Source organism: Bison bison, unplaced genomic scaffold (assembly GCF_000754665.1).
Source record: "Bison bison bison isolate TAMUID 2011002044 unplaced genomic scaffold, Bison_UMD1.0 scf7180017864251, whole genome shotgun sequence".
In the NCBI taxonomy this organism is placed as follows: Eukaryota; Metazoa; Chordata; class Mammalia; order Artiodactyla; family Bovidae; genus Bison; species Bison bison.
In genome coordinates, this window is record NW_011494823.1 from 829,956 (window position 1) to 844,187 (window position 14,232).

Genomic DNA, 14,232 nt, shown 5'->3' on the forward strand with positions numbered 1-14,232 from the left:
GAACAGAGACCTGGGCTAAAGAGTTATACTTGTGCTTCAGTTCAGTGTGGGTGATAATTAAAAAACGTAGTTGAAGATCAGATCAGATCACTGGGCGGGGTGGTGAATAAAATCAGAGAAAAGAGGGCCAAGGACTGAGCCTTGAGGTGCTCCTGTTTTTCATGATGAGGCAGAAAAAGAGGCGCCCACGAGTGAGATAAGGAGCAGTCAGAAAGGAATGAAGAGAACTAGAGAAAGGTTATAATGACAGGATTCCTGTTCTAGAACCAGAGATACTAAATGATCTCTGTATAAAATATTTTATTCTTAACACAGCTAGAAGAGAGGCTGTACAGAGTAATGGTTAAAGGAGAGGCCCTAAAACTGTTCTTCTGGGATCAAATCTTAGCTCCTCCACTTGATGGCTGTGTTACATTTAAATTATTTAAACCTCTCTGTGCTTCAGTTTCATCTGTAACAAGAGAGGATAAATGGGCCCTAGTTCACTCAGCTGTTGTGAGAATTAAATGAGTTAACTAAATAATTCATTCAAAATGCTTTGGGAGGGTACCTGGTTTGCAATAACACTCATTTGATATTTCTATAATGATGTTACTTCTTCTTATATATGCAGTTATCCCTAGCAGAAGGATTACTGAACAAGCATGATATAAAATGGACCTTTAACATCTCCAGAGTTGAAATGCAGCTTATACTCAAAGATCACATGAAGCAGTCAGCAGTACTTTCTAATTCTGCAAAGCCCTGTCAGCCTTCTTGAAACTTAGTACAGTGTTTTAGATCTAGAAAGATATTTATCTGCTGATACATGCTAAAGGATTCCTCCTGAAAAAACAAGACTTCCTGCAACAGGGCATCTCCCCTCCATTCATGTAGGCATAACCATCTTCCCAAAGCCCAGTTCAAGTCCTGCCTCATTTGTTAAAGCCTTCTTCAACCATATGCCAATTTAAAATGACCTCTCTGAACTCCCTGATCAATACTTGTAATTATACCATCCAACTGATGCTTAACATGATCACTTGTTATTTCAACACATATTTCAGTAGACAGTACTGAAATCCACATTCACTGCCTGGCAATCTGCTAGGCACTGGGAATAAAGAGGCTCATAAAATAAGGTTTCTATCATTAGCGTTTCTACTCTAGTCGAGAAGACAGAGAGTTAGCCAATCACCGGAACACCACAGTGCTTTGAACACAATATACATTTTGTATGACAGAGGAGGCAGCCAGTAGTCACCTAGAGGACTCAGCACAGGTGACTATCTTTGATTTACCTTTGAAAGGTAAGGTACAGTCAGTCAGTCAGGCTGTGTGTGTATATTAAGGTGCAGAGAGAGTAAGAAATGAAGGGAAGAATATTTAAGTCAGAATTAAATACAGTATGTGTGCAGTCCAACTGTGGAGCCAAGTCTTGTAAACAGTGTATGGAAGGGACCTGGCCTTCTATTTTTTGAAACCCACTCCTCCACTTCCCAATCTAAGGGAGTACAGAGCACTTAGTAGATACTAAGTGAATATATTTGTTGTATGAATAAGTAGATTTGATTAATTGTACCCAAAAGGAATAATTTGTTGTTGTTGTTTTTGGGCAATGTGTTGAGAAACATTCAGTTAATGTGAAAGAAAAAAAAAAGAAGTAAAAAGAGCACACTCCATGGTTACTTATGAAGAACAAAACTTTCTAAAGATTCACTTATAGTAAGTCTAATTGATGAAATATTATGCAGCCATTAAAATGATGTAAAAATTTGGTAATGGCATTGGTAATAGGCTTAAGATACGACAGCAGTACATACAGCTGCAAGGACTGTGCTTCAGCACTGCAGCTACACGTCACTGAGTACCTGCAAGGCGGTAGCTGGGCTTGAGATGTGCTGTGAATGTACAATACACACTGGATTTAGATGGTTTAGAATAAAAATGGAGTGTAAAATATTAATAATTAAAAATACTGATTACATACCAATCAGTATTTTAGAATTACAGGAAAACTACTATTAAAATTAGTTTGCCTATTCCTTTTTACCTTTTTGCAATGTGGCTGCCAGAAAATGTTTAAGTTTCTGTATATGCAGCTCAGACTATATTTCAGTGCTGATATAGATGATATGATCTCAACTGTATAAGTAACACATAGCAAACTAACTTAACAGTGGTTTCCCTCCCTGGATTGTAGGGCTATTGTTTGCCCGTCATCTGTGTATTTTTACATTTTCCAAATTTTATTCATTGATAATCAAAAAGAACGACGAGAGAGAAACAAGGCACAAATAAAAACAGAAAAAAAAAAATCTCTATTTGGTTCAAAGACTTGGCTGCTGGAGGGTGAGAAAAGCAGCCCGGGATACCCAAATGACTTCTCACTGACGGAGGGTTAGCACACAAAGGATGTTGGCCAGCTGTTCTCCATCCTGACTGGAGACAGAGAAAAGCGGAAATGGGTGTTAACCGCAGAAGGGGGCCTGTAAGTTAAATATAGGGAAGAATTTCCTGAAGTGAGGGTGTTTAAATTCTGGAATGAGTTACAGAAGAAGCCTGGTCCCCCAAAGTCTTTTAAAATACTACAGATACCCATATGCCTTGTGTATTCCTGTCTAGAGGCAATGAGATAACTTGTCAAGGTTCCGTCTGAAATAGCTGTCTTAAGAGTAAATAACTCCAATAAAACTTTCTTTTTCATTTATTTTTGACCAGCCTTCACTTTTCATATTAAGGATGCCAGCCAGTAAGGAGTACTTTGAGAGGCACGCCCCTCTGATATGGCTACCTTAAGTAGTACTCTTGAGACTTCAAAGACAATGTCATTTGATCTAAATTTAAAAACCAGAGTCAGCTAGACGACATGGTTTTTAAGTCCCTTGGGTCACGTGCCAGAGACTAGTTCTGAATTCAGCATGAGCAAATGATGGAGGGAAGGAGAGAAGATAGATCTGCTTTTAAAAAATAAGGCGTAAAAAAACGTTAATACAGGATAGGGTCTCATTTTCACAGGTGGATGGTTTGGCTTAAAAGCTGAACTATTATATCACTACCCTCTGTTTTTTTTTTTTTTTACCCTCTGGTTTTAAAGAAAGATGGGTTCCAAAATTTTCATTATTTTCAATTGACTGAAAAAGCCCATTTTCTTAAAATGTGTCAAAGTTCTTACTTTCTTAATCATTTGTTCACTAAAAAAACTGTTCAACTTGATTCTATTTATAAAAAAGAACAGAGAACTAGATCAGAAACAGGTGAGCAGAAACACTATCCAGAGATTTAACCAATGAAGTGACACGACCTTACGTAAATCCACTAGTTGCTTCTCCCAAAGTCACATCATTAAACGCTGGAAGGAATCAGAAGTATTCCAGCGAGCTGCAGAGTAGCCAAGGATATGTCTCCTCAGTATTCTAGCATCACTAAGGTCACGGAAATTGAGGCAGCCTCAATAAAAATGGCACGCCTGGTCCTACAACATCAAGGAAGTCAGTGCGAGGTTGAGCACCATCACGTGGAACGCGGTCCTCTGAAGCCAGGGCTCAGGCTGTGAGTCCCACGTGACAGTGAGACTGAACAATGCAGGAGAGTATTTTTGTAAGTCTTGTTCTTCAAAATATTTAATTTGTCTTATCTACTCATTCAGATTATAAACTAAACAACTGTCAACTAAGCAAAAGCAGGCCAAATCTCACACTTTTGAATTTTCTTTCGTCTTTTGAATAGTGCTGTATGCAGAGGAGACCCTTAATGAATTGTTGAATGTATGAATAATGCTTATGATATTTTGTATAGTCCTTTTTAGTTTATAAACCACTTGGACAGACATTATCTCATTTGTTCCATATAATGATGCTTGGGAAATAGGGCTGCTGCCATTAACTCCACTGAAAAAAACTGATACTCAAAAAATTTATGAAAATTAAATGACAGAGCTGAAGCTGGAGCGTACATTTTCTGATTCCCAAATCCAGTGCTCCTTCCACTGTATTGTGAAGCTTTACAGTCAGTAAAAATTGAACTTAGAATAAAACATTTCATGTATAAATCAGGACAGATGGTTCTGAAATCCTGCTTTTATCATCTCTTTTTCTGAAAGAAAGAAAATGAAATTTAAGGCAGGCAAACATGGTGGACAGACATGTTTTAAGCCAGCTCACGTGTTCCCTTAGCTTTCTTGTTTCTTAACCAATGGAGTTGAAACATATCACCATTTTTGTTTCTTTTCGTCTTAAAGTTCTAAATTCTAACCAAGTTTCATGACTCTTACCAGGTTCCTATCATAAGCAACAAAGAGTGTCTTCCTGTCCGATTCTGCAATGTATTTTTCTAGTACTCTGGATTTGACTTTGATGGGCTTCCCTGGGGAAGGTAATAATAGGTGTTAGAAATTCAGTGGCAGAGAGAGAGAGGAGGGCTGGGGAAACGCAGAGAAGGAAAAGAATGACCACTAACTAGTAAGAGGCAGCCTGGCATGACAGAAAGAGCATGCAACCAGGAGGCAGACAACTGGTGTGGCCGCCCCAGTTCCATTACTTACTGTCATGTGATCATGGCAAGTCACCTCATATTTCTAAGTACTCTGATATGTAAGATAGTGATCATCATCCTTGCCCTGCCTCTTTCACAGGGTTGTTATAAACTTAAATAAAAACACGGTAAATTCTGCAAAAAAGAAACTTTCATTGTACATAACTTCTAACTATAGCTGAGAGTTAACCTAAGAAAATAAGTAACCAAAAAAGTAAGTAGGCCACTAGAATTGTGAGGTAGTTTCCTCTAAGTTCAGAGGAAGGTCGTATTAAGTACTTGGGGAAAAGTAGAAGGGAAATGGTGAATATTCTGTATCACTAATGTACAAATAAGCATGAGCCATTATTAAAAAATGTGATCAAGAACCATGTTCTATACCTGTTTGTAAGGAGATGACTGTAGATATTTTTTTATGACTGTAGATTTTAAAGGAAAGATAAAATACCTATAATAAAGGATGGATTTAATTTTTAAAAAAGACAACTACGATTTCATTTACCCATGATACAGTTATAATAGTACTTACCATTTGTTACTATTATGTGCCAGGAAGTATGCTAAGTACTTAATCTTTGTATCAACTTTATCAGGAAGGCACTATAATTTCCATTTTACAGATACTTTTAAGCAGAGAGTTTAAACTTGCCTGAAGTCACAGAGATAGTGAGTGGTAGAGCTACTATTCAAACCCAAAGTCTTCATATGCTCCTTAGAACTGGGCAACTGCTTCCCACTCTGGCCTGCCCTGTAATCTTCACATGCCCCAGTCCTCCTTATGCCCCAGGTCCACTAAATGCCATCTCCTTAGTGAAGGCTTGTCCAGGCCTCACCTACACCCCTCACCTTACACTGGGGAGTAAATGACATCCTTAAGAATGTTCCAGATAACTTCTCCACCTTCCTTCAGTACTTCATACTTTCTGTTGTCTATCACATCTTGTTCCAATTTCAGTGCCTGCTCATCGCTGCTCAGAAGCTGGTGGGTAAGGCTTGGTGGAGAGTGAACCTAAGGCATCAGGGGAGGGCCTGCTTCTCTGCCTGCTGAGTGAGTGAATGAAGTAGGATGTGAGCTGGACCTTGAAGTGAAAGCAACGTTTGGAGAGAGCAAAGCAGGCAATTCTAGGTGGTGGGAACTTGTCTGAGAAAAGAACAGAGGTCAGAAATGAGGGGGGCCTGTCTAGGGGTCGGTTCAGCTGGGGTGAGAGACAGTGGAGAGATGTCACTGAGGACTGTCCCCAGGGCCTGGATGCAGGAGCCCCTCACACAGTCTGTTCACAGCAGCACAGCACAGACTCCCTTCCTCTCAGCGCTAAACATATCATCTCAGTGGCGGCCGTCAAACAGTGGCTCGCATGGCAGGGAAGTGGTCAGGCTTCCCTGACCGTAATTCAGCATTGGCTGTGCATGAGCATGTCAAATGGAATCCTGGACCACTTTCTAGTTAGTAGTAAAAGAGAGGAGAAATGGGATGTTTAAGTGGCATGGTGGTGGCTTTTAACCAAACTATTCAAGAGGACAACCTCTGAGCTGAAATTCTGCTTTTCCAATTTGTGTTGTTTGGCAGTCACAACAAGGTTAGTGATTCAAGGATGAGAAAATGGAGACTTCTTTTGGAAAGGATCAGCATAAAGTACTGGGAACTGTGCCCCAGGTAACTTGTGTTCTTGAGAAAAGGGATAGTTTTATGATTAGTCAGGTAACATCAATATGTTAGATAAGAATTCTGTCACGTGACAGAAAAGAAAAATCACACTGTCTTTTCTTTAAGAAACAAAACAAGCTGTCACACAATTCTGAAGCTTACCATAAGGAGGAATTCAGTGACTGCACTGATCGTCAGCCAGTTTGAAATTCTGGACACCGAAAGAACACACAGCAATCTACTTCCACCGGGACCAGTCTGTGAATGGTAACCGCAGCACAGAGGATGGAAGTGTTTTCTTTTACAAAAGATGTAAGAGGCTCCCTTAGGGGCGTTGAGTTTTTTTACCCTTTGCCCTAAGGAGCACAGGCTGGGGAGGTAATTCCTCAGTTCACAGCTGCTCTCGGAAATTCTCAGGTTTCCCCTGGGGCTGAAGTGTTTGTTCCAGCTTTGTTTAGGTTTGGAACCTCCGGGCTGCCTTTCCACAGCAGTCTTTCCTGGGTTCGTATGTGGCAGACCTTTTGCGCTACTTTGCATCTGTCTCAGCGGTCCGTTTTTCATTACGGCACCAAGAAGTGATGTCTACTATTCATTGAGTGTTAATGTGCTTGGCACAGCTGGCATAAAGGGGCACTATACAGATGTGGGCACTGGGGGCTTAATGGGTTTACCATGTCAGTGCCAGGAGACCTGGACTCCAATCTTACTGCCACAGGCTTGTGGAGCAGCCGTGCTTGGAAAGTCATTGAATTTATCTGAACCTCAGAAATGGAGAGTTGCTGGAAATGGTTATGTTTTAGGAGGGAAAAGACAGTCAGGGTGCAGTGAGGAAACACTTCTATGTAAGCATTTTGGGTAAACTGTCTAAAGAGATTGCAGAAGAAAGGGATCTAATTTCTAAAGTTCCAGTAACTGGTTATGGTTTTGTTTCTCACTTAAAATATTTACTTCCCTCCGCCTAATTTTGTATTTTCTGTTCTGTATTGTTTTCTTGAAAGGGTTCCCTAATTATATAAGCTCAATGTGCCACAAAACCTAGATCCTCTGTGTTTCTGACATGAATCTGCACACTAGCCAAGTGGTCTATTCTTCGCCAGTAAAGCTGCTGTGCCTTTTCTAAAGCTGTTCCCGCTATTTGAGGGTGTGGGTATGGATGGAGGTAGGAGAGACAGAAGAGGGGGAGCACATACTTGACAGCGTGTGACTCGAGGAGCCAGTATAAGGACCATATGTGAGAGCAAGGGGAGAGGCGGGGGTAGGAAAGAGCTTGGATTTTACTCTAGCCGCTGGAGCTAGGGAGTGATTAAGATACAGCTAAAATTTAAAAAGATCATGCTGGCTACTGTGAAGAATGAACAGAGATGGGACATGAATGAACCCAGCGAGACAGACTGGACTAGTGTAGTGCCTGGGTGAGAGCAGGCGGTGGCTTGGGCTGGGGTGGTAGCAGCGGAGATGGTGGAAAGAACAGCTGGTGGGCAGAGATCACAGCATTTTTGCCGATGAACTAGACTGGATCAGGGAGGAGTGAGAAAAGAAGGAAGAATGCTCCTCTGGTTTGAGCGACTGGGCAGACAGTGTGTCATCTGTTGGCTGAGGAAGGCTAGTGAAGGACAGTTTTAAATGCTGAGGCTGAGGTGCCTGTGACACTCCAAGGCGAGGTTTCAAGCAGCTCTCTGACTACAGAGCTCACAGGAGAGGCTGACACTGAACAACGCGAGGAGGCATAGCAGGCAGATGGCTTTCAAGCGGGGCATGAGGCCACGTGAGAGGAAAGCAGAGAAAAGGAGAGGAGCCCTTCGGGCAGAGCTGTGCAGTTCTCCATACTTACTGATCAAAAAAAGGAGGCGAACAGGAAAAACAGGCAGAAAAGAGCAGCTGAGAGGAGGAAAACCAGGGGACGACAGTGCTAGAAGCCAAGAAAGGAAGACGCATCAAGAAGGCAGGAACGGCCAGCAAGGCCAAACGTCACTAAATACAGACGAGGCTAAGGATGAAAAAGTGACCGCCAGGTTTGGCAACATTTGAGTTTTAGGCATCTACCTAGATAAGAGGAATTCCAGTACCCTGAGAGAACTGGAAATCACACTGGAGTGATTTAAGGAGGAACTGGAAAAAACAGAACATAAGTAGACCCATAATCATCATAAAAATTAAATTAATAGCTAAAAACTTCTTCTTTCCCCCTCAAAAATGAAAACCACTAGGTTTTCAGACCTTCATGATAGAGAATTCCTGCTGTACATGAACTCTTCCAGAGAATGGAAAAGGAGAGTAGAAAAGAAGGCAGAAAGAGCCTCAGTTTATTTTACGAGGCTGTTATAATCCTGTTACCAAAATCAGACAAAGATTATTGTATACATAGGCTAGCCTCATTTCAGTTTACAAAAGTAGATATTCTAAAAACATTAGCAAATCATGGACTCTAATCAAAATGATATAAAAGAACTTATTTACAAAACAGAAAGACTCACAGATTTCAAAAACAAACTTATGGTTATCAAAGGGGAAATGTGGAACAGAGTGATAAATTAGGGGCTTGGGATTAACATTCACACTACTATAAATAAAACATAGCCAACAAGGACCTACTGCATTGCACAAGGAACTCTATTCAATATTCTGTAATAATCTATATGTGAAAAGAATGTGAAAAAGAAGGACTACATGAAAAAGAATATATATATATATATATGTATGTATGTATGTATGACTGAATCACTTTCCTGTAAAGCAGAAATTAATACATGGTAAATCAACTAAACTTCAATAAAGTAAATTAAAAAAATTAGCAAATGAAATCCAATACTATACAAAAAATAATACATCACAATCAAGTAGAGTATATCCCAGGTGGCAAAGATGGTTTAACAACAGAAAATATGTTTAGTTATTAACACAGTAAAGAAGCATAAATATAGTATTATCTCAATAAACGTAATAAGCATTTTATAAAATTCAAAATGCACACATTCATAATTTCAAGAAAAACAACTCTTAGCTGGGAATAGAAAGAAACTTCCTTTTGCTAATAAAGAATATCTATCCAAACCTGTAATAGAATACTTAATGGTGAAAAGAAGCATCCTCTAAAGTCAGGAATAAGACTGCTGCTATTATATTACTGTATCATTAATATCCACTATTGTTGCTCCTCTGCCATAGAACATAAGAGAACAAAAAGTAATAAAAATTGTAAAAAGAGGAAGAAATAACACCATCATTCGAAAAAATGATTGTATACACAGAACAACTCAAAAGAATCTAAGATAAACTATTGTAATTAATGTTTAGTAAGGTTGCTGGATACATTCTCCAAAATACAAAATCAGTGGTGTTCCTTTATACTAGACACAAAGAAGTTGGATGCTGTAATAAAAAATTTATAACAGCAACCAAAAGGGTAAGCTACCAAGGACTAAGTATATAATAAAAGATGTGTAAGGCCTTTATGAAGAAAGCTTTAACACTTTGCCGGGGTATGTTTAAAAAAAAAAACAAAACATATAAAGAGATACCATGTTCACAGAAAGACTCAATATCATAAAGCTGTCAAATCACTCAAATACAATTCATAAATCAAGAAAAGCCGAAAGAGATTAGAAGAAGGACCACAAGTAGGAGCCTCACCAGACCAGATATCAAGAAAGTTGGGGAAATCTTCCTTTCCCCTTGCTTTGAAGGAATATGATTTAAGAGTAACACTCTTGGCCTCTCTCCATCCTCCCACTTACTTGCTCTTAGGGGAAGAGGGTCTTTTTGGATTGGTGACTTTACAGGGAAAGATAAAACCTGGGTATTCCTGGCTTAGCCCCATCTGGGTTTCTGCAGGACTCACCAGACAGTATAGTTAAGGGCTGGTTGCTGGCGGGGAAGCCTGGGGTTCTCCAGTTCACATCCTGATTGCAAGAGTTGGTTTAATTTTGAGTGATGTCTTTGCAAGCACTTTTATAATAGATCTAAAGCTGCATTTTCCAAGTGGTTTTATCAGTAATAAAACTGACATTTTGATTTCTGTTAGTCTGCCTCGTATCTCCTCTCTCAAGTGGTTCCAAATGTTAGGAGGAAGAGAGATGCTCAAACCTCAGTAAGACTTACAGAAATTATACCTTATATTAATTAAAAAATATGGTACTAGCTTATAGATAGACTGTAAAACAATGAAACAGAACAAGGAACCTGGAAACAGATCCATGTGTAAGTTAACTTGATTTATGAAACAGAGTGATTATCAACAGTGGATAAAAGATAAAGACTTCAATAAATGATACTGAGACAATCTGCCGTCTGTACTGAGCAAGATTTATTTTAGTTGGTTGATCAGGTGGTGCAGTGAGGTGCCTCTCCTTTTGATTATTTTAATTTTACCATTTGTGTTATAAAACCTTTCGTGATTTATGTACCTTGTTTCCAACTAGATCACAAATCCCTTGAAGGTAGGGCTTGAGCCTCATACTTACTGTTACCTCAGAGTACCCATCACGGACTGAGCACTGACAGTGTTAAATACATGCTTGCTAGCTCACTGTTAAAGTAACAGTGGGGATTTCCCAGTGGCCCAGGGGTTAAGACTCTGTGCTCCCAACGCAGGGGGTACAGCTTTGATCCCTGGTTGGGGAACTGAGCTTCCACACGCCACATGATGTGGTGAAAAAATTAAAAAGTTACAATAATAATAATGGTGATAAAATAATTATTATTTTACATTAAAACTTAGTTCCTAGCCTTCATTCCTCAGGGTATACAGGTCTGTGTCAACACTAACTTTTTACAATGATTTTGATATTCTGAGTAGAGTTCTTTAAACAATTGTGTATTTGCTTAATAGGAGTCTTGTCTAAAGTCAGACATCCATATTTTTGAAGATCATGAGACAAAAATAAAAAAACCAAGTGACAGTAAATCACAGATGTCACTTTATTATCCTCATGGCCTATCCTGCTGGCACAGAAGAAAATGAGACTATTCTTGTACTTTCCTCCTCACAAATTATTTTTCCACCTACCATGTCATTTCATCCTCACCACAAACCAGTGAGATGAGCAGGGATTACAGATGAGAAAATTACATTTTAGAGAGGTAGGAGTTTAAATTTAGATAGCAAATCAGAAAATTAAAGTAACAAGGTTACATGGATAATGTACTTACCTGAGGTTTTTAAAAACAGGTCGTGACATTGTACAGGAGGCAGGGATCAAGACCATCCCCAAGAAAAAGAAATGCAAAAAGGCAAAGGAGGCCTTACAAAGAGCTGTGAATAGAAGAGAAGCGAAAGGCAAAGGAGAAAAGGAAAGATATACCCATTTGAATGCAGAGTTCCAAAGAATAGCAAGGAGAGAGAACAAAGTCTTCCTAAGTGATCAATGCAAAGAAAGAGAAGAAAACAATAGAATGGGAAAGACTAGAGATCTCTTCAAGAAAATTAGAGGTACCAAGGGAACATTTCATGCAAAGATGGGCTCAATAAAGGACAGAAATGGTATGGACCTAAAGAAGCAGAAGATACTAAGAAGAGGTGGCAAGAATACACAGAAGAGCTATACAAAAAAGATCTTCATGACTCAGATAATCACAGTGGAGTGATCACCAACCTAGAGCCAGACACCCTGGAATGTGAAGTCAAGAGGGCCTTAGGAAGCATGACTACGAACAAAGCTAGTGGAGGTGATGGAATTCCAGTTGAGCTATTTCAAATCCTAAAAGATGATGCTGTGAAAGTGCTGCACTCAATATGCCAGCAAATTTGGAAAACTCAGCAGTGGCCATAGGACTAGAAAAGGCCAGTTTTCATTCCAATCCCAAAGAAAGGCAATGTCAAAAAATGCTCAAACTACCACACAATTGCACTCATCTCATACGCTAGCAAAGTAATGCTCAAAATTCTCCAAGCCAGACTTCAACAGTATGTGAACTGTGAACTTCCAGATGTTCAAGCTGGATTTAGAAAAGGCAGAGAAACCAGAGATCAAATTGCCAACCTCTGCTGGATCATCAGAAAAGCAAGAGAGTTCCAAAAAAGATAAATCTACTTCTGCTTTATTGACTACGCCAAAGCCTTTGACTGTGTGGATCACAATAAACTGGAAAATTCTGAAAGAGATGGAAATACCAGACCACCTGACCCGCCTCTTGAGAAATCTGTATGCAGGTCAGGAAGCAACAGTTACAACTGGACACGAAACAACAGACTGGTTCCCAATTGGGAAAGGACTATGTAAAGGCTATATATTGTCACCCTTCTTATTTAACTTCTATGCAGAGTACATCATGAGAAACGCTGGGCTGGAGGAAGCACAAGCTGGAATCAAGATCGCCAGGAGAAATATCAATAACCTCAGATATGCAGATGACACCACCCTATGGCAGAAAGCAAAGAAGAACTAAACAGCCTCTTGATGAAAGTGAAAGAGGAAAGTGAAAAAGTTGGCTTAAAATTCAACATTCAGAAAACTAAGATCATGGCATCTGGTCCCATCACTTCATGGCAAATAGATGGGGACATAGTGGAAACAGTGACAGACTTTTATTTTTGGGGGCTTCAAAATGACTGCAGATGGTGACTGCAGCCATGAAATTCAAAGACGCTTGCTCCTTGGAAGAAAAGTTATGACCAACTTAGACAGCATATTAAAAAGCAGAGACATTACTTTGCTGACAAAGGTCCGTCTAGTCAAAGCTATGGTTTTTCCAGGAGTAATGAATGGATGTGAGAGTTGGACTATAAAGAAAGCTGAGTGCCAAAGAATTGATGCTTTTGAACTGTGGTCTTGGAGAAGACTCTTGGGAGTCCCTTGGATTGCAAGGAGATCCAACCAGTCCATTTTAAAGGAAATCAGTCCTGAAAATTCTTTGGAAGGACTGATGGTGAAGCTGAAACTCCAACACTTTGGCCACCGGATGTGAAAAACTGACTCATTTGAAAAGACCCTGATGCTGGGAAAGATTGAAGGCAGGAGGAGAAGGGGACAACACAGGATGAGATGGTTGGATGGCATCACTGACTCAATGGACATGAGTTTGGGTGAACTCTGGGAATTGGCGATGGACAGGGAGGCCTGGTGTGCTGCAGTCCATGGGGTTGCAAAGAGTCGGACACGACTGAGCGACTGAAGTGAACACTGTGATAAATGTTGAACAATTTGCCATGAATGATGGAATCTCTAAACTTAAAACAACAACAAAATTCACATAGCAAATGAGAAAAATATCTGGGACTCAGAAGCCAGTGCTCCTTAGAACAAACCATGCTGTTCTCAGCTGTCTAACTCTAAAGGCCTGATCTGAATGCACATAATTTTGTAAGTTATTGCCTATCATCCAAGGGTTCGAATTACTAAATGACTAGAGCCAACAGCTTTCCTTTTATTCATGTCAAGTTAATTATCTAATGTATTCTGTGCATCAGATGGTCCCTTTCCCCTTGTCTTTTGAAGAGGGTCATGTCCATCCTGACAAAGCACTTTAGGCAGCAGCTTGCCCTTAGGTTACAACAGCACTGACATCACATGTGAGAAGCGTTCCAGGACGTCTGTTCCTCCTGCTCTCAGACTACATCCTGACAGCCTGACCTATTCCTTGTGTGCTTTCTTCCCTTTATTCTCAACCACTGATCCTGATGTTTTTTTTTACTGTCCTTTGCTTGTTCTTCGGAAAGTCCTGGGGGTTCCAAGTCCCCCATTTACAAATCACATGGCTGTCCTCCAGGTTCTGCCTCAACCATGCATTCAAGAATTCCTCACCCAGCCAACCTTCCCATGTCTAAACAATACCTCCGTGAACCCACCCCCCTCCCCTGGGTGCTTCACCCTCTTAACCAGACTGGAGCTTAGACTTATGCAAGTATGATGGCTGCCTTTTTTTTTTCTTCAGGTATCTCATTACAGAAGAAAACCCAGAAGGCAGGTGTGGAGCAGAAGTCAGGCAAGTTCCTCCGGATCACTATCCACATTGCAGTTTCTGGGTATGGCAGAGAAAGGTACTTACCACCTGACCATTAGTCCGTGCTCCATGAAGTTTTTCAGGTTAGGAAGAGTTTGCCTCAAGTCTGGAGTCCCTAGTCCATGTTGATATCTTAG

The 14,232-nt window shown here is 40.1% G+C and overlaps 1 protein-coding gene across 1 annotated transcript in view; it reads right to left on the minus strand.

The window, feature by feature from the left end:
• UVRAG (UV radiation resistance associated) overlaps positions 1-14,232 on the minus strand; it is a 334,304-nt gene that overhangs the window by 14,510 nt on the left and 305,562 nt on the right. The window contains exon 15 of the mRNA XM_010847555.1: positions 14,141-14,232. Coding sequence (XP_010845857.1) covers positions 14,141-14,232 — 92 coding nt within the window. The remainder of the gene's footprint in view (positions 1-14,140) is intronic.